We start from the raw sequence: 21353 nt of genomic DNA, 5'->3' as shown, positions 1-21353 counted from the left end.
AAACTCAATCCACATCATGTAGTATTGACTGGATCTCATCCTAACACCGTCACCAACTCAGAATGTGTCATTAATTAAATAATAAAACTATTTGCCACATTCTCTCCAACCCTACCTCTTGGTGTATGTCAAAGGTCATTCATCCACGTGAAAAAGCAAAGTGCAAAATCGAAATGAGGGAAAGGGAGATTGTACAAACACTGGTAACTGGTGAGGTGGCTCAGGCAAGGATTGAGGGTAGAAGTATTGGCAATATGGTAAGAAGCATGAAAACAGTGCTATCATCAGGAACAAGCACAGACAAAGGGGGATGGAATGGACACAGTAATACAGCACAGGCAAGCAGACAAAGCACAAACACTGGGCTAGGACGTCAGCAGCAAACAGCAGGCAAGAGGGAAAACCTTGCAGGTGAAGGAGATTAAAAAGGACAGATACCTACCCAGACCTGCGCTATCTAGCTACCGTCTTGTGGACTTATATTATCACCACTGGGCTCACCACTGGGCTCCCCAAATGGATCACTGGTGGAGGACGCCTGTGATCCATCAGGCTAGAACACAAGAAGATAACACTTTTTTTTTCTCTCTTCAACAACTGAAAATATAAGGCAACCAAGATTATATTCACGAGGCATACGCAACCAGTTACATTTAAAGGAGGGCTGAAACTTCCACTGGAGGATGCCACCTCCCAGATGCAACAGTTCCTAATAACTTAATCAAAGGTCAGTATTTCCGGCTGATGCATCTGAGTGTACAAGGAAGTCCCTTCAGGGGCTATTCGAATGTTAGCTCTGAGCTGGCATTCTCTTTTATGTTGGCATCCTCATATACTATGGGGAAATCTTAATTTTAAAGAAAAGTAGGGCAATCAGTAGGTCACTTACAGCCTCTTGTTCTTCACTCTTGCTGGGACTTTCAAAGCCTTCTTCAAAGATGTCATCTGTGGTCGGATCGCTGGCGTGGGATGCTGATGATTTGGATGGAGAGCTCTGCCTAGGGGCTGGGGTTGGAGCTATGTCCAAAGAGGAAATACAGCAAATATAAACATAAGCCACATAAGCCACAACCATTTCTACCCCACAGAGATACCTGGCATCCCCTTAGAGTTGAGTCAAGTCTCCTCTCTCCCCATTTCAGGTCAAATCTATGCAACTGAATTCCTCCCATGTTTGTTCAGGAATGCCAGTCCTTGGACCCTACAGGACAGCAACTTAATCAGGAACTCTGAACAACTCCCATAGTGCTTCAGAACCATGAGCAAGCTGTGAGCTACTGCACAAGGCTGACTTCCTTCTCTCTCTTTAATCAGAAGACACATTTTTTTTTTTTCCGAGACAGGGTTTCTCTGTGTAGTTTTGCACCATTCCTGGAACTCACTTTGTACACCAGGCTGGCCTCGAACTCACAGAGGTCCGCCTGCCTCTGCCACCCAAGTGCTGGGATTAAAGGTGTGCGCCACCACCGCCTGACTACATTTCTTTTAAATGGCTTTTGTAGATCAGTTCACTGTTAGAAAATTTAAGGGCAACAGTCCACAAATTGTGAAGCTCCTTTGAGATGGAGGTTACCTATGTTTTCCAGAAACCTGGACATTGCTAATGCCTTCATGGCAACTACTAATGCAGGCTTTGCATTCTTGCACACACTCAGTGTTTAATAAGCACAGGCTGGGTAGGGAGAGTGACAGTACATGACAGCAAGCTTGCTGTGGAGAATATACATCTGCTGCTGTGACCTTCCTATGTCTTCTTCCTCTTGTTTGTTCCAGAGGTTTCTACCACAGATGACACTGGAAACTTTCCTTTTTACTTAGTATAGAAAACTCTGGTCGCTGGCTTCGTCCCCAGGTATGGACTGACCAAAGAAGGGAGTAGCAATGGTGTCGATAAGTGCCCCCTGTCTCACTGTTCCAGAGCTTAGCAAAAATCTGGTATTTTATCACAGAGGGAATGATTGCATGGGCACTATTTCCAGCTCTTTATCATCCACACTATGCCCATGAGGCTAACACTGACCAAGCTCTTTACCTTCATTATGCTCCCAGTAATGATACAACTACATGCAGTACTGTACACTTCCTTCAGGTGTTCGGTGCCAGGGCCCAGAGGGGCATAAGTGAGCACTCACAGTTACACAGGCATGGGTATGAGCTATGGGATGTCACAGGTGTATCTAACATTATTCAATGTTTTCTATTGGAGGTGTTTTTGTTTTCATGGTTTGTTTTTGAACAACTAATCTCTTGCTCACATCTTGAAGGGATGCTGACAGAGGATACAAAAACTGACTTTACTTAGTTTCTTTAAGCTAAAATATTATATGTATCTTGTTTTGTGAGTCTGTTTCAGAGCAAACTAGCTACACTAGATTTAATGCTGTATAAAGATGCCTTGCTGAGTGGGTAATAGTAGCTTAAATGGGTTCTGAATTGTGTTTGAAGTGGCTTATTGCTTACAAAAGGCAGAGAATCCAGGCTGAGCCGCCAGTCCAAACAGTATATTGCTCACAGTTCCCCAGTGGAACCAATGGGAACACACAGCTAGAGTTTATTTGCATAAGCTCCTCAGTTGTCACGAGACTTTACAGAGCACTTCAGTATTTTATGGCCATGCTTTCTCAAGGGAGGTGGTCATTTTGCTCCTCACAGGACATTGGAGAGGTCTGGGGTTATTAGAGGCTGTCATGAGTGGAATGAAAAGGATGAAGATGCTGTTTGCATCTGGTAGGCAGAAGAGTACTGCTAAGTAAGTGCCATATACTACACGTGGGAGCCTCCCGCAGCAGAATCAACCCTCCTCAAATGTCAATGGTGCTCCACTGGCAAAACCTTGCTCTCAAACACAGTTATGGTGAAATGGCCTTTTGGGCGGCTCATTTCATTCTCTACAACCTTTCCTAACATCTGTATGCGCCAGGAACCCTGATAGCATTCTGAGAAGTGTGGGGATGATGGCAAGACAGTCCCTGTCCTCAAAGAACTTCCTTGTTTGTAGGCAGCCTGGTTCGTTGAAAAATGAGATGTGTGCTTTTAAAAGGCTCTTGTTCATTTATGCATGACTGTTATTTCTTTAGCATTTCATTTTTTATTCATTATTCATCATTGAAACCCCATGGATTAGAATTAATAGAAATGCCTTGGCTATATAGTACCCATGGCCTGAGTGCAAGGCCTTCATTTTCAGAACAGCATTCTGAACCCGGCTGAATGACACAATCTAATTGTATTCACATTAGATTTCTTTCTTTCTTTTTCTTTTTTCTTTTTCTTTTTTTTTTTTTTTTGACAATTCATGGTATTGGCCATCCAGTGATCCGTATCACCAGTGACAGTAATGAAAACGCCAAAGTCGTTGTACCATGAGCTTTTCTCTCCCCTTATCAATTGTCAAGGCAGAGGCTGAGTCACTGGAACAATTTTTCCGATTGTGTCTGACAAGCACACGCGTGCTCAAGTGTGTCTGGACTCTGACTTGTCAACAGGCTTTCTACTTTTGGTGTTTGCAACGGGAAGCAGAGTCCCCAGATGCTAAGGTCGGAAGGGAGCTGCTGCTTCCACAAGGGGTCCAGAGACTCAGAGCAATGACTTGCTTTGTCCTACAACACAGTTTGTCATGATGGAGCCAGCACAAAAACCTGGCCCAGGAGCCTGCCAAAGTCCCCTGACCAAGATCATGACGATGAAGATCCTCTCATGTTGTAATGTCTTTATATAACGGGATTTAGAGAGAATTAAGAACCACGAGTAGCTAGAGTTTTTCTCTCCGGGTCCCACCAAGCCCCGGCTGTCCCATAGCCCACTTAAAATAAACATACAGACGCTTACATTATTTCAACTGCTCGGACATTAGCTCAGGCCTACTATTGTCTAGCTCTTACTCTTATACTCAGCCCATTTCTGTTCATTTATATGTTGCCACACGTACAGTAGCTTTACCTGCTGCCTTTACATGATGCTCCCTGGATGGCAGGCTGGCATCTCTTTGACTCAGCCTTCCAATTCCCAGAATTCTCCTCTCTCCTTGTCCCACCTATACTTCCTACCTGGCTAATGGCCAGTCAATGTTTTATTTATTAACCAATCAGAACAACACATTTAACATACAGAACATCCCACAGCAGAGGCCCATGCAGGTAAAACTATTATGCCAAAGCACACAGTCCATAGGAATAAAGGGACCTCCATGTTCCCAGCCAGGGCAGTATCATCTCAGTGTCAATCATCAGGCCCTGTTATGTTCATGGCTACAAACTCTGCCGTACATTTCCCCTGATCATAATAACTTATTTTCTAATTATTAAGCCTTGTTTCTAAATTTAATTAAATTAATTTATTTATTGTATTGTGTCTGTGCATGGAGGTCAGAAAATAACTTTTGGGAATCAGTTCTCTCCTTCCACCATGAGTTCTGGAGGTTGAACTTGGGTCTTCAGGCTTAGTGTCAAGCACCCTCACCTTCTGAGATCTTTCTGGCCCCTTGTTTCTACTTTTTAAAAAACTTCATTTATTTTCATTTTAATAAGCCATGCTAAAATTTGCATGCCATAGACTAACACATACATGAATCACAAATGAGCATATTAACAAAGCCATTGGAAGCATCAGTGATGTTGCAGACTAATGACACATCTGTGTCGCTGCTTTGTGTACTAGTGTGTGTGAACCGTACCGCTATTATCTGTCACACAGGTCCAGGACAACCTGCGATCAATGTTATGTAAAAAGAGCAGTAGAGAATGGAGCAGGTGTGTGTGCTATAACTGGTAGCTGGGTTGGTCGCTATGGGGACCGTTATCAGTAGTACCAACAAGCCTGAGATGCAAGTAAGATAGATTCTGACCCCAGGAGCTAGGTAGCTTAGTGACCAGGAAAAAGGCATGATACTCAACAGGTTTTCAAACCCAATGAAAGGACACTCACGTGAGTTGGTGGACGGTGTGGTGGAAGTCACAGGTGTCAGATTCAATTGGGAGATGTCAAAGTCATCACAGTCATCTGTATCTTGTGCCACCCCGACTTTGTTGAAGTAACTGGAGAAGGCCTCTGAGGTACAGGTCAGGGAGGGCTGGTCAGGCTTACGGGAGGGCACGGGTGGAGGCTGGACCATCTGGAAATCTTTAAACATTTCCTTCCCCATTTTCTGCCTGGGCTTGTCACTCTGTGGACTTGACCTGGCAGAGTCATTTGTGCCTGGGACAGTTGCAAGGGGGGTGAGGGGACCTTGGAACATGGCAGCTGGTAAAGGCATAACAGTTTGTGTGGGCATGAAGGCGGCTGGCGGGAACTGCCCGGCCACAGTTGGCCAGGGTTGCTGAGTGGCAGGAAAGAGACCTGGCTGGCCCCATGCGATGGGCTGAGCTCCTGGCATCACCTGAGCAACGGGCGGCTGAGCACCCATGGCGATCTGCTGTTGAACGAGGGGCTGCTGGCCCCAGAAGGATGGGAGAACGGCACCCATAGCGACATAACCTGGAACGGGAGACAGGAGGGTCAGGCATCCTGGAGAAGAGAAGTCTGTGGATCTGAGTGATTGGCAGAAATGCGCCGCCCATTTATAGCAAGGAAGCAGGGGTCTGGCTTTTCACCTCAGCCTCTGGAGTTCTAACATTCAGAGTTCCACCTTGCATGCTGTCTGCTGACTGAGAAACTTAATGGAAGTTAGGTCTCAGATAGCTTCAGCAACTGAAACTGTTCTCAGTTGACCATGCAGAGGCAAAGTGAAATCATAGGCAGGGCTGCCTTCCACGGAGATACCCCAGCTCCTAAACTATGAAATTTGGGAAAGCAATGGTAAGAATGTTATTATTCCCCAACTCAAGCTGTGTTTCACTCCCTAGTTATGACCTTTGCCATGAGAGGTTCGCCTGGCCTGCCCCCCCCCCCCGCCCCCCGAAGGTAGACGTCCCGAGGTCAGGAGGCTTATGTCTTTCTGTTGTGGTTGTTCCAAGTCCTAGCACAGTCTGGCCTCTGCAGACATTCTCTCTGTGTCAGGGACAGTCATCCACACCTTGAATATTGAATTACATTAGCCTTCAGCTCACCCCGTTGAAAGAGAAGATCATGTGTGCCCATCTTCTAGACAGGGACCTGAAGCAGTATTCTACTTCCTCACAAAAGCCCTGCATGTTAGATACTGTTATGTCCATTTAACATAAAGGGATGAGGAAAACTGATGCCCAGAGAGGAAAGGCAATTTGCTTAGGGTCACACGGCTTGCACAAGGTAGGATGAGGATCCGAACTGAGCTGAGTACATCTCTAGTCAGTACTCTCTTCCTTGTGTTACATGCTCATATCCAATGGCCAAAACCTATTTCAGGTCTTTCACAGTCACTGGACTTAGATTACCATGGAATGTATCAGTACCCTCTGGATCTACTGGAAATGCTTTCATGCTTTCAGTGGTCCTCATGCTTTTCAGGGGGGACGGTGGCCACTTACAAGGATACCTAAGCCCAAGAGACAAGTGACCATTCATGGCAGAGGGTAGAGAAGCTAAACTGCCCAAAGAAGCATTTTAATGGCTGCCAGAGTGAAGCTATAGGTACAGTACAGTGAGATCAGAACAAAAAAGGAGCGGACTCAGGGTATCCTAGCAACGTCTAAAGGGATGATGGACAGGTGCTGTGGCAATGATAACATCATCGTTCATATCAGTAACTCTGGTGAGCCCACAGTGATTGCATACAGACTACCTTGTTCTAGTCTCAGATTCAACTGTCCCTCAACGGATTGATTCAGGGTCAAGTCAACAATCAAAGTCTGGTCATTTCTATACCTCCCTGCCATGCTGCCCCAGGAGGAAGCTTTAGACAGGGCACAAGGACTTGCTGCTGAATCTAACCAGTGTTAAAGGCCTTTAAACAATGAAACAGACATCCTACCAGTCAAGTCCAATTGTACTGGGCATGAGGGATACTGTTCAAACTTCAGATTTTTTTCATACTGCTTCATCTGTTACCTACTCATGCAGTGACATGACCTACCAACACACTAAGTGACAAGTGGGCTGCTTATTTCTGATGTACTTTGACATAACTAAATTATTCTTAAAGGGTTGCCCCCCTAAGAGTAAAGAGGAAATTTGTGGGATGTTTTAGTTGTTATGGTAACTACAGGGAAGCCTGGGGTCTCATGGCATTTAGGGGGCCACCAGCATGTACAGCAGACATAATTTGTGAGGCCAGTGCATAGAACAATGAATGATTCTACCTCCTGTTTATGAATGGGTAAGCCTGGGTAGACTGAATGGCTCAGGAATTTAGTTTCTTTGCATAGAGTCAACACCTATGACTCCCCACAAATATAACAGGTGTGCACACTCAAAGAAAAATATATTTCATTTCATTTGGAACATTCAAGAGTTTTTTGGAAAATGGTCATAGACAGAAACACTCCTCACAGAGGCCGGTCTCAGCCTATATTTTCAGCTGTAGTATTTACTGGTGACTCTCTTATCAGGTAAGATCATCTTATTACAACACATCATGTACTGTAGTATGATCATGCCTAAATATTTCTAAATTGAAATGCATCCTTTTATTATAAATCACTTTTCATTTCAATTCCATGCTATCAGTATGACATTACACTGATTAAAAATGGTGTCAGAACATTGTGTTACTATCTATGCAGATATTTGTTATAAAAAGAATGATCTAAGCTTCAGAAGTGGTGACTTATCCATGGATCTTTCAATGAACCTAGTGACTCTATTGCCAATTTTATTGAGAGAGTAGAAACTGAAGCTTTCTACCCAGCCATGCCACCATTCTTCCCAATGCTCTTCTAAAATGCAAAAGGATCTGTTCTTTGATGATGGGGTTATAACCTAAGAAAACCCACGGTAAACTCCAAATTCTGCAGGGCCTAACCTACTGAACAGCTTAGCTTAGCAGCCCAGTACATTGTGGAGTGACCTTTTTTTCCTTCTGATTGCATGGCTGACTGGGAGCTACAGCTCCCTGTGGCTGCCCAACATCCACAGAGTACTGTACCACATATTGTTACCCTGGGGAAAGATCAACATTCACGGTGTGGTTTCTACTGAATGCATATTGCCATCACATAAACACAAAGAAAAAAATCCTAAGGAGAAGCATTTTGAGTCACAAGTTAGGGGTCTGTGTGGCACTTTAGTCTGGTGTATAGATCAAGAGGAGGGGCATCTCCACCATATTTTTCTAAGAGTGCAATGTACAATTCACAAGTACTGTGATCTCTGATGCTTCTACTGCTGGTGGCAGCCCCCTGCCCCAAATTTTCTTTCTTTCTTTTTTTTTTTCCCCACAGGGAGCTAACAGATGGGCTAGGCACAATTTTTGGGAGAGAGCTATTAGCATGTCTCTCTGGCTTCAAGCCATCTGCTCCAGACCAAAGTATAATATTCAGAAGAGAAAAAGGCAGCCCTGGGTAATTGGTACCATGTTGGGGAATTTACAGATCTTATTCAATTTTCCTGGTTAGGAGAGGGGGGCTGTGCAGCCTGAGCACCCCCCAAGCCTGGGAGCTACCGCTTTCTAGCCACAGGCCTTACGCATGCCTGAAGGGGATCATCAGCACCAGGACTAAGGCAGCACTGGTCTCAGGGAGCAGCTTCATGGCAGCCACTGAGGCCATCTAACAACTTGTTAGTTGTAGACTTGCTAATGGGTGCAGCAGTAGAAAAGATGAGGTACCAAGGAACAGCTGTTTGTGTCAGAAAGTTCGGGTAATGCAAACCTCTTCATAGCTAGCTAACTGCATCCCCATCTTGCAGTTGGTGGTTTATTTTTTTTTAAGTGTTAAAAATTGCAATTTATAACAAGATGCCAGCTTTGGAGACACTCCTACCCATGACTGAGAAAAGGAAAACAAAACCAGACTAAACTATAAAGAACACATTGAAAACAAAGGGTCTCTGTATTTGTAGAGAACTTGTACGGTACCTCCTAGCCACATTGCCTCATTTGACTCATATATTCATCCAAAAATATCCACACTGGATGCCTGGCTCTGATTCATTCTCTAGAGATGCAGAGGAGAACAAAACAACAGTCCCCCCGCCCCTTTTTGTGGTAGGGGAGCAGATCCTTGTAGTAAGCCTCTCGGGTAGGTATTACCACTATCTGTTTAATCTGTATGCATAAAATTCTACTTGCATGAGGGCACGGCTTGCACCAGACACTTAGATGAGCAGCAAAGAATGGACCCCTGATAAGAAACACATACCATCTTCCTTAGAGCACATTTCTGGGCAATGTTACACAGGTGAGACACCACTCACAAGGCTCTCAGCACAGCTCTAGGAGGTCAAATCATCACCCCTTATTTTACAGGTAAGGGCCTAGGCTCAGCAGAGAATGGGCTGGTTGGTGTCAGAGGCTACATTCTCCAGTCCACCCAGGCTACTTCTGCTGTGAAAGGCCAAAAGACTAAAGACCTAAACTTTACTATATGCATTAAAAAAATTCCAAGAAGGTAAAAGAAAAAGACAAAGATAGGGTAGGGCAGGGCACATGTCTTTGACTTTCATAATCAGAGCTATGTTAATAAAACAATAACAGCCTTTCCCACACTGAGTAGCTACAATGCACCAGCATTTCCCAAGGTGCTTAATGATCTCATTTAGTTCTCATGGTATTGACACAAGGTATTGTTTTTCAGTCCAGGTATGAAGATAAAATTTTCTGCCTCTGACAGATTATCCGTCCCAACATCTAAAGCCAGGTTCCAAGCCTGGCCAGGAGATGTGGAAGCCAGCTAGCCAGCAGCCTGCTAGCCTTTGTGGGACTGGTCCACTTCTTGACCTTGTCTCCCTAGAGCTGGCTATATAGATGACCTGTGCCAGGGAGACGGAGGAACAACAACTGGTGACATTTTAACACCTGTTCAAGAGGGAAAAGCTCAGCTCGAGGACGACCTCAAGCATAGTTTATGTAAAGACAGAAAGCAAAAATACACTAATGCAAATTAATCTTAGACGTGTGCTCTGAAAGCTGATCAGATTTTTCAATAATCCAAAGAGATAGTATTGCAAAGACATATATCTGGACACATATCTGGTTAAGTAATATGAGACTATACTCTTCAAGCTGGCCTGGGAAAAAGCAGAGTGGTCCTATGTCTAACCAAGGTCTCCGGGGCATTTGTAATTAAATTTGAGTACAGAGGGGGACATGAAATTATACCTGGTGCCATCTTGTCCTTTATAGAGAGGATGATGGATGGAGGGAGGGGTCAAAATTCCTCCCCTTGCCTGGAACACCCTTAACCAAGAAACCTGTCTGCTTCCTTGGCCCTTCACCCTCTTGATGTTGCCCTAATTAATAGAGTCTTCTGACCACACCCTCTTTGGCCAGAATTCTCGTGTCTAGTCTCTGCTCCACGCATCTTTTCATCCCATAACTCATACATTCTAATGTGTTGCAAAACTGTCTTATACTATGGGTATGACCCCAGCTAGAGGGAAGGCCTCTGTGTTCACCGGCATACCCCAAGCACCTGGGAACAGGAACTGGCATAGAGTGGGCACTCAGTGAATACTTGTAGAGTAAGCATGTCCAAAGACTAGTAAGTATGGGTCTAGCACTGTTATCATTGCTCTTTATAGACAAAGCAATGGGACAAAGTATGGGTCTATGATGACAGGACTCAAGTGCAGGCACATTCCTGATAGACATTTTTATTCATGTTTAAATGACACATCCTATTTTACTGTTCTCAAGATTTTAATGTCCATTTTTTTTTGAGCTGAGGATCGAACCCAGGGCCTTGCCCTTGCTAGGCAAGTGCTCTACCACTGAGCTAAATCCCCAACCCTTAATGTCCATTTTGTACTCAGAAAATAAGTCATCACCACTATCCCATCTCAGAGATGACTAAAAGATTCATAAGGGAAGCTTGGAAATGAATACATTTCTAGGTTGCCTGTAGATATGTCAAGGCCAGTCACTACCAACTTTATTGCTTCTATAAGTTTGTGATGATTCTTAGACTCAAGAGGAGGAGCTGTATTCCAGAACAGGCTATGAATTTTTAATTTATATACAATAACAGCAAGGTTTATATTTAGTAGCGAGAACTTGCTCCTAACACTATATAATTAAAATTAATTATTTACATAAAAAAGCACAAGCAGATTTGTATTCTAAAATATTCAAGCTCTCATTTGCTGCTTACAAGAATAAAGCCAAGAGAGAAGTAGTGAGCCTGCACCTCAAAGAACCTAGGTGGAGGGAAAGGCAATACTCCTCTAGGCTCCCAGATAGTTCAGTGGCTCTTTCCAAGTGGAATGGCCTGGCTACCTGGAGTGGCAGATATCATGGGCACAAAGTATAACTCCTGGGATGCCACTCATTTGTAACTTACCTGCAGTACTGTGACCATTGGTATTTTTACCCTGTTGTAAATACAGTCTACACATTTTAAAGGATACTTGGAAAATAAAAAAGATACTTTCTAAATCTCTAAAAGTTACATTCTCTTCTCAATACACCACTAGCAGTTCATTGTTGTCCTACACTGCTCCCCATGTGGGTGGGGAACCTCTCTTTCTTTGAGCCCAGCAAGGATTTAAGAGCTCTGTTTTCTCTCTCTTCTGCACACCATCTTCCCTGCTGCTGGCTGAAGTGATCAAGAGGAAATGGACCTGTAGTGATTTGCATGTCTATGTGCATGATGCCCTGTTTCTCAAACAACCCTGAGTCTGGATCTTTCTTATCTTTCTTTCCTTTCTTTCTTTCCTTTCTTTCTTTTCTTTCCTTTCCTTCCTTCCTTCCTTCCTTCCTTCCTTCCTTCCTTCCTTTCCTTCTTTTTCTTTCTTTCTTTCTTTCTTTCTTTCTTCCTTCCTTCCTTCCTTCCTTCCTTCCTTCCTTCCTTCCTTCCTTCCTTCCTTTCTTTCTTTCTTTCCCTCCCTCCCTCCCTCCCTCCCTCCCTCCCTCCCTTCTTTTCTTTTTTTCTTTTGGTTTTTTGAGACAAGGTTCTCTGTGTAGTTTTGAAGCCTGTCCTGGATCTCACTCTGTAGACCAGGCTGGCCTCAAACTCACAGAGATTCTCCTAGCTCTGCCTCCCAAGTGCTGGGATTAAAGGCGTGCACCACCACTGCCCAGCCTGAGTTTGGAATTTTTAGGTGGCATTAACACCCACAGCTTTGTGTTGAACCACCTGCCCACCAACATGGCTGCCTCATGTCTCCTGATGAGTCACAGGCGAGAGCAGGGCTCTTCCGATGTTCTAATAGTATCTGGCACTGGTGGTGTTGGTTGTCTGAGTGAGGTCCACAGGAAGTAGGAGGGAGGAGGGTGGGCTTACCTGAGGGTACAGCAGCAGTGCCAAAAGACACAGAGCCAAACACATCTGCACTCCCCGGAAGCGTCTGGGATGACGATGGCAGAAAGGCATCACCTGGGGTTGCAGGAGTCTGCCAGACAGAGAGGGGCAAGGGGACAGGTGCGTGAGACCTGCTCAGTAGTCCACACAGATGGAAGAGATGGGAGTGAAGCGGGGGCTGCTGAAACAGACACAGTCCAAGTCACGTATGTGTTTCACAGGCTGTGGTTTGGTGACAGAAACGTTATCTTACCCCCTCCCTCCAGACCTGCAGTGAGGACTAAATGAAACCATGCATGTAAATGATTATTTTTATTAAGTTTTTCTTAAGCACCATGCATGGGCATACAGTCGATGCTCAGCACATGATAGCTAGTATGAAAATTCATCTGAGCCCCTACCTCTGGAGGTTTGCAGTCCACCAACTTACTTCATCATATATGGCTTTCGCCACTTGCAAGCAGTCAATTCAATCTGAAATGCACACACTTGAACGCTACTGTATTCTCAGTTTAGAGCTTGCCATTGATTAGAAAGAAAGCTTGGTGAGTGGATGGAGTGCAGGCCTGTGTGTCCTGGGGCCTTGCAGACTCTTGCTGGAACCTCCTGCTTATAAAAGAGCTGGAAATACTTTCAAGACAACAACCTAACAAGGGCAGGGTGTCTGGGAACTGCTAGCCCCAACCTGGCCCAGGCTGCAGCTCCAAGTCAGCTGCATGCTGGGTAAGGTGAGAGTTATCAATAGAAACATCCACACCTGTTAACTGTAGGCTTTTGCCTACGGAGTGTAAGCCTGCTGGATGCTATAATATCCTTGCTGGTCCCCGCACCCTTCGTTGAACAGACTGGGGCAGGCAATTAATCCTGAAACCATGGCAATTAGACAGGGCCCATTTTAGACCGTCAGCTTCCAGGACGAATGACTTTATTCTGAGGATTACTAAACACCCATTTGGATGGCGCTTGGGTTCAGGGCCAGAAATGCAGCCTCGAGCTGCTGTGTTAAGCATTTTTGCACATAGTCAGAGCTGTTCACTTTCCCCCACATGGCCTCGAACAAGTCACATGCCCTTCCTGGGTCTCAGTCTGCTCATCTGTACAATGCAGGGGGTAAAGAAGAGAGGGGACTTTAGGTGTGCTCTTGCCTGTTCCCTACCCCAGCTGTGACCTGGGGGTGCTGCAGGAGAGAAAGGCTCATGAGAGTGGCCTGTCTTCTCTGGGAACAAGACAAGATTGCCGTGGACATCAGTTGTTGGGCACAGGGCAGCTGTGCCTGCATTCCCCAGTGGCATCTGTGGGCTGCAAGGGCCATCTGTCCTTGGTGGTGAGATCACAGCCCTTCCTCTGTGAGGTGCATCTCGCCAACGAACCATAGCACTATGCCTGTTTGCACAACTGTGTGGTGCCCAGAAGAGCAGTTCATTCCTAGCAGCTTCAATTGGTGCAGCTGCGGCTGACTGCTCTCTCTCCAGACCTCTGGGAAGCAGGCTGGGTGGGGGGAGCGGGGAGCTGAAGAGAGCATGCTGGTGCTGCAGTGGCTACAGCAGGGATGGGACTGCTGTTAAAATGGTCTAGCATTGAGGTTCTATTTTGCTTTGTTCTTAATTCCATTTTCTTTCCTTTCTCTCTCATTCCTTTTTCTTTTGTACTTTCAAAGGAAGTCTCTGTACAATCTCCATCCTCTTGTAAGCAGTGCCCCAGATGCCCTTACTGAGCTGTGGCTGTGAACCCAGAGCTTCGTGAGTGGCTTGGGGAGGCACAGGCCAGTGGGGAGGAGGGGAGGAAGGAAGAGGGGGGAGGGAAGGACAAGGTAGAAGAGGCTTCCTTTCCTTAGCTGCCTACTGTGCTGTGAGGGATCAGGTAGATGCTGACACACACCCTCTCATGCTTCCTGCCCTGGTGAGTTTCTTGTCCATATTCCCAACTCAGCTACCTGCTCTTGGTAGGCAGAAACTATGCATCTTTCCCGTCTCCCTTCTTAGAGCCTGGAGAACAAGCCACCAACAATGTCCTGTGGTTGCTGAATGCATTGTATCATTTATTCCTCAAACCAGAGGTGTTCATATGAATTCTCTCTCCTTCATGGTAAAGGAGACTGAGGTTGAAGAGCAAGTCACAATTTCCTGTGGTTGCTGAATACATGGTGTCATTTATTCATCAAACCAGAGGTGTTCATCCAAATTCTTTCTCCTTCACAGTAAAGGAGACTGAGGTTCAGGAGTATTAGTTGAAATTGACTACCCGGTCTCTCTCACCAAAGCCCAGACTGTGTCATTGTGTGGCTGGGGAAAAGGGGCCATACAGCAGGGCTCAGAGGTCAGTGCATACTTACAGGGGGAGAGGTTATATCAGGAGGGGTGGACATGTCTCCAAAAAGTTCTAATTGGGTCACAGCCTGAAAAGACACAGAGAGAATCATATAAGCAGGAGAGTAAATGTTGCTGGGCTTGTTTTAAAATGTTAGATTGTGAGAATATCCTTTCTTCCATATCTACCTTGTAAATGGTGAGGCCAGTCGTTCACTACTACATCTCATGGTCCCAAGGCAACATGCTTAGACAGAACCAGAATCAATCTACTTCTCTGTGTCGAGCTGTTTTTCTAGGCTTGTTGAGTGCTACCCATTTGCTATAAGCAGTGTTAACAGCACTTCATCCTTACATACCATCAAGCGCCAAAAACTATGGACAGAAATGCAATCCTACAACTGGTTTCTCTCAAGAGTGGAAATGACCCATCTAACAGCCACCCACCTGTAAGAATGACAAAGGATGACTACGAGGTCCTCTCCCAGTTAGTGCTCTCACAGCACTAGCCCTGAGAGCTAGGAACCATTATTCACATTTTCTGTAAAGAAACTGATTTGCATAGAGATTACACCAAGGTTATCCAGGTCAGGATGTCAGGATTTGTATTTTCTATATAGAACGCATGCAGGCAAATGTGCATTCCTTCCAAAGTCTGTCTTTGGGATAAAAAATGTGGTTGGATGAAAAGAAAACATTTCATTTAATACCAGGAAGGGCATCAAACCCAGCCCAGTATACACACTATCAATCACTCCTAGGAACTCCATTCCTACAGACACTGGACCATCCATCTTCCCTATCCATCAAACGGGGTATGTGAGAGAACCTGCCATAGAGCAGAAGAACCCTTTTAAGATACACTTAGAAATTAATCTGCATACACTTTAGCTTCAGGGACCATAGGGATTCTTTGGCCAGGAACCAAATGTCCTGACTTCATTATGCAAAGCACATAATCACACACCTTGGGCGAGCCTGTCCACTGAGCAAAAACTATTTTCCACTCATCTTCAGATCTTAAGCAAGGGCTTGTGATGTAGGCAGCCACAAAACTCAGTTACCAGAAGGCACAGGAAGAGGTTGGCTGCCCTGTACTCTGGTCCCCCACAGACACTCAGCTCTTGCATGGTCATAGTTGGAGCTATAGGATTCATACCAAAAGAGGAACGACCATTTCTTCTGATGAGTGAGGCAGCTCTGAGCTCAGAAGGCCCCATAGTGGGTTGTGAATGTTGATTCTAACCATTTCCAGCATCTCTCAAGCTTCTCTTCCTCAGCTGGATGATGGAATTGGTAATATCCTCTTATAAGTTATAATATCTTGTAAGTTATTATATAATATATATAATAAGTTAGCAATATCCTCTTATAAGTTATAGATGTACCATCCCTAATCTGAAAATGCAAAACCTCAAATATTCCAAATCCCAAGCATTCTAAGTGTTGATATGATGCCCTAAGTGGAAAATTCTACACCTGACTCCTTGTAAGGGTCATAATAAAAATTCCGGGACACTAAACACACTGTATGAAGTTACATGTAAGGTGTGGTGGATAGAGGTTATATATGAGGCAGAAAGGAATTTTGCATTTAGACTTTGGTTCAGTCCCCAAGGAATGTCATCTTGAATATGTCAAAACAAAGTGCTTTGCTACTACCCAAGAACACCACATGCTTCCCTCAAACCTTGATGAAGCATAAGGTGCTAGGCACCACACTAGGTGTTAGGGGTGTAGAAAGGAGAATGGCCAAGTCTGAACTGAAGAGAGTGGTGGTCTATGGGGAATGGTAGTCCACAGATGCAGGTCCCTTGTAGGTAAGATGACCGGAAGGGGTGATCAAAGTCTCTGTGGGGGCAACTGAAACCCAGTCTGCCGGGGGCAGAGAATTTAGTCAGAGTTTTCCAAAGGGAACAGCCTGTCTCCAAATCCTACAGGAGGGGTACAGTTAGCCTGGTGACAAAGTAGTGGAAGGACCCTGAAGACACATGAAACTCCACAAACCAGGGAGAGCACTGGGGAGCTGTTGTTTGGTTTGGTGCTCCCAGCATGAAGCTCTCCTGGGAGATGAGCAGACAAGGGGACTGGGCAAGGCTGAAGAGGCACTTGTGTACCTCTTCCCTCTGACTCTTTCCTAATAGCTTTCCTCTCCCACAGTGACAATCCAGCAGCTGGTGTGCACATGACAGTAGGGTGTGCTCCTAAATCAGGACTCTCCTATTTTCTTCTTGCAAGCCTTCTCTGGCCTGCCAACAACATCTCCCCTGATATGGCGAAACCTACCCTTTGGTTCCTTCTCCTTCTGCATGAAACACTAACTACTTAATGAATTCAACTGAAGCTTCTGGGCTTCCTAGAGTTTGGATCTCTATGCTTATAAAATGGCTCAGGACTATTTTCAGCACTGGGAAAATATTAAAATGAAGTTAATAATTAAGTCACACAATTTACATCTCAAATGTGTTGAACTCACGGCATACTTTTACTAACATCATAAACATAATTTATTGGCTAATTTTCTTCTTAAGCACAACTTTTAAAATAACCTTCTTTCTTGAGATATAGCCCTTCCTCTTGCCAAATGATTTTCACTCAAGGATTAAACGAGAAAAACATGGGGAGGCATAAAACATAGGCTGTTATTTCGTTTCATTGGATTTGCTGTTTAAATAGAACCCTGAGTTAATTAAATTTTATAGAAAAAGGGGGTTCTTAGGCCATAAAATTAAAAATAATCTGAATAACCACATATGATTGAGAATCAGGAACAGTATCTATTTTCACAGCCCTCCTCCATGGGAACCCCAGCCGCTTATTTGTAACCTAATAAACCATGTTCCATCTGAAAATACTGTCCTCATCCATCATTTTAAAGGCCTCAAGAGAATAAAGCTAAGAGTTCACATTTGTAAAACACTTTACAGCTTACAATAAGCTTTCCCATACATTATCATCATGTCTGACACTCCCTGAGCCCAGGAAAGTCAGCTCCATCATCATATTCTGTACTTTACAGATGGGTTAACTGAGGCTGAGGTGAGTGACCCGCTTGGGATCAGCTGGGGAAAAGGAGTTCGGGGTGCATTACCCTGCAGAGCAACCGGCCCCTTTTTCAATCTGTCTGTTGATTCCTCAAGCCCTGGTCAGCCTCACTTAATGGTGGTAGTTAGCTCTATGATATCTTCAACTAGAAGCCAGGGTTCCCAAGAGACCTGCTGTGGTCAACACCCATGGGAGGCTATTTCCAGCTTCAGCTCCAGATGTCTGCTCATGATAGAGGAGGAACCTACCTACCACACAAGCATTGCAAAGGTCTTCTGTACAGATGTAAATAAAGGCGGCAGATGTGTTTCTTTTAGAAGATACTGGATATTTTCCAATAGTAGGTGGAGTGAGGCTGAGGCTGCCATGGCCAATGATGGAGATAAGACGCTGACAGGTTTGGGTCAAGCCCCTCAATATCTCTATGAGGCCTGGCCCTGGCCTAGTCACTTTGATTTGAACAAGTGGCAGTTTTTCAGGTTTATAGAACACTGGAAAAGTGCTTGCTCAAGATTAGTCCCTGGCCCTTCTTTTAACATGATGGCAGTGAGTAGCCCTAGAGACCCCCCTGAGGAGAAGTTTCAGTGACACGATTGAAGAAGTATGAGATGTCCTGGGCTGGTCCCCACAACACATTCTCTCACAGGCTCAGTCCCTATGTTTTGGCTACAAGAGATCCTGGGGTCCTTCAGGAAATGTACAGGGATTCTTATCATACATTGGCTCCTGTGCCAAGAGAAGGGACACAGACCTGAGGACAGCATGCTCCTGCCTCTGTTTTCAGGAGCTGGATGCTTTATGGAAGCCTATACAAGCCTGTAGAGTCAGTCCACACTGTGCTAAAGAGGGCAGAGCACAGAGGATCTGAAAGGAATCCCATCTTCGGGCCTCTGTATGAGCCCCTTCCACAGACACTCATTCTTTCCCCTGCTGCTTTCTCATCTGTCTGTCAGGACGCAAATACAGATTTTGTTGTATCCCCCCCCCACCCCCGAGAATGTCCAGAATATGTTAGGAGACCTCTAAAACACTGGTAGAACGAAACTAAGGAGTGCTATCTCCTTTCCATTTCCCCTAATGTTACACATACACACACACACACACACACACACACACACACACACACACTCCCCTATAAGTATCTCATCACACACACACTCACATACACATACTCCCCTATAAGTATCTCATTACACACACACACAACACACATACACACACATACCCACACCTCCCTATCAGTATCTCAACATACACACACACACACTCCCCTATAAGTATCTCATCACACACACACTCACATACACATACTCCCCTATAAGTATCTCATTACACACACACAACACACATACACACACATACCCACACCTCCCTATCAGTATCTCAACACACACACACACATACACACACACACACACACACACACACACACACACACACTCCCCTATAAGTATCTCATCACACACACACTCACATACACATACTCCCCTATAAGTATCTCATTATACACATACAACACACATACACACACATACCCATACCTCCCTATCAGTATCTCAACACACACATACACACACACACTTCTTTATCAGTATCTCATTACACACACACATACACACACTCATATAATACACACTCCCCTATAAGTATCTCATAATACACCCCCCCCCACACACACACAGAGTTTGTACATACACTCTTACTATCGGACCCATGTCATCTTTAGTTTTCCTGTGAACATTGTAATGGGCACCTACTGGAGCAGAAAACAGAAAACTCGCCATTTATGCAGGTGGATGAGGACATGATGGGACACATGAGGACAGCCAGAAGAATGCTGATTTAACAGGACCCTGGAGGTCTTACCTTGGTTGCCTCAAGAAGCTCATCAAAATCCACTGACAGACTTCTGTTCTGTAACCACAAGGCATGATTGATGAACATGAAATGAGTGATGGTCCAACAACATGAAACAGTTCAACAGACAGGGCCCTCTCATTCTTACCGGTGTGGCTGCAGCAAAACGCTCTTCAAAATCGTCCAATGGCTGGCTACTCTGCAAGTGCAAGGGATGATGAATGAGGAGGGAGTGAATGACACACAAATGACATGGATTTATGAGTTGAATGATGACGGTAGCTATGGTTTACACTCCTGTGGGCTCAAGTAGGCGGGAGCAGATTCTGATGTATGGTGAAAACCCCGGGACGGTTTCAGCATAACCAGATGACAAAGCACAGGCCTGATTGGGAGATGCAGCGACAGCATGTCTGCAACTCTAAAGTCCATCTTCCTGTAATTATGCACACCACTCAGCTAGGTGCAGCAGTGTCTATAGGTAAGAACAAGGTGTCTACAGTGGACAGTCTTCCTTGAAAATGAAGATGTGCCATCATGTGACATTAGCCATACTCAACTGTTTTTTTTATTGGCAATTCTTTTAGTTGTTAACAGTATACAAAATAGTGGGTTCCATTATGACATTTTCATATTTGTATGCATATACATACATATCTACACACACACTCACAATCAACCAGTTGTGCTCATCTTCTGTGCCAGCTGTTCTCTTTACTAAGCAATCTCTTCCAGTAAGCTCAGTGGTCCCTACTTTCCTAAGCCCAGCTGAGTGCCACCTCTGCCATGAAACTTCTTCCCCTTGCAGTCCTCAGCACCCCAGCTGCACCTGTCCTACTGAGAGTTTTCTCATGTGCACAGTTCACTCCCAAATGCCCCGCAGCTCCCAAGGGAGGATCTAACCCATAGCACTGGCCAACAGGAATGAATGAATCTGTGTCTGAACAAGTGGCTGGCAGCTGGCCAAAACTAACTCTTGTCTTAACTTTCAATTCTACTGAATATATTATGTATTATACAAAATGTATAATATCTACTACACATGCATATTTTAATAACCTTGTTTTGGTCTATACATACCAGCTAATTATTCTTTGGATAAGTTCCAAGTAGCTCAACGTTAGTAGAGTCTATATCTACTGGCATTCAAATTGAGTCATTGTGCATGTGCAGGGACATGACACTGCTTCCCAATTTTGAGTAGGGCTCGGTGTTGGCAATGGAGGGATGGGGAGACTATTGTCCCCACTTTGCTAAAATCACCTTCATTCTGTCCCCAGAAATTGTGACTGCTACTTCCCTCATTCCCATCCACAGGATGTAGAGCTGGGCAGGAGAATCAACATGCCCAGGACCACTGCCATTCAGAACAGCCATCCATAAATCCTGCCACCTGTCTCCACCAGGGTCTGTCTCCCTGTGGCTCACCTGTGGCCATCACAAGATGAAAAGTCACGTTGCAATAACTACAGAAATACTCCTTCCATTCCTGCTGGCACTGATAATTATTAGTATTGTTATTTAGCCACAGGTGTGTGGGGCTGTGGGAAGAGAGCAACAGTCTAGGAGACCATGTAATCTATGGTGTGGCCTAGAAGGTTAAGGTTATGTCGCTACATCCCTTATAAATTCCAATACTCCTGGGGATTTATGGCAGGGCCCCTACCAACTAGCTCTGGGTCATAACTTTTAATAAAAACATTTTTTAGTGTCCAAAATCTCATTACATCTGTCCAATATAAAAAAGCAAATGGCTTCAGAACATGATGGATGAATTAAATAAATTTGAAAAACAGCCCGTGGTGGAGTCTCATAAAAGCCTCACCATGTCCCA

The 21353-nt window shown here is 44.8% G+C and overlaps 1 protein-coding gene across 9 annotated transcripts in view; it reads right to left on the bottom strand.

Annotated features, from left to right (window-relative positions):
- The window catches only part of Dab1 (DAB adaptor protein 1), a 1169406-nt gene that overhangs the window by 14220 nt on the left and 1133833 nt on the right, over window positions 1–21353 (bottom strand). For 7 of the 9 annotated variants that reach the window (XM_036177320.1, XM_036177315.1, XM_036177322.1 and 4 more), the window contains 5 exons: window positions 14644–14706; window positions 12294–12402; window positions 4924–5472; window positions 890–1017; window positions 443–553 (listed from right to left, as the gene is read on the bottom strand). In XM_036177320.1, the coding sequence (XP_036033213.1) occupies window positions 458–553; window positions 890–1017; window positions 4924–5472; window positions 12294–12402; window positions 14644–14706 (945 nt within the window). In that variant the 3' untranslated portion in view covers window positions 443–457. Of the gene's footprint in view, window positions 1–442; window positions 554–889; window positions 1018–4923; window positions 5473–12293; window positions 12403–14643; window positions 14707–19528; window positions 19577–19667; window positions 19719–21353 lie in introns of all 9 variants that reach the window. The other 2 variants (XM_036177323.1, XM_036177321.1) reach the window with 2 other exon arrangements.

The sequence above is a fragment of the Onychomys torridus genome, chromosome 2 (assembly GCF_903995425.1).
Source record: "Onychomys torridus chromosome 2, mOncTor1.1, whole genome shotgun sequence".
In the NCBI taxonomy this organism is placed as follows: Eukaryota; Metazoa; Chordata; class Mammalia; order Rodentia; family Cricetidae; genus Onychomys; species Onychomys torridus.
The sequence above is the reverse complement of the archived record's forward strand: the minus strand, read 5'-3'. Positions and strand labels throughout refer to the sequence as shown.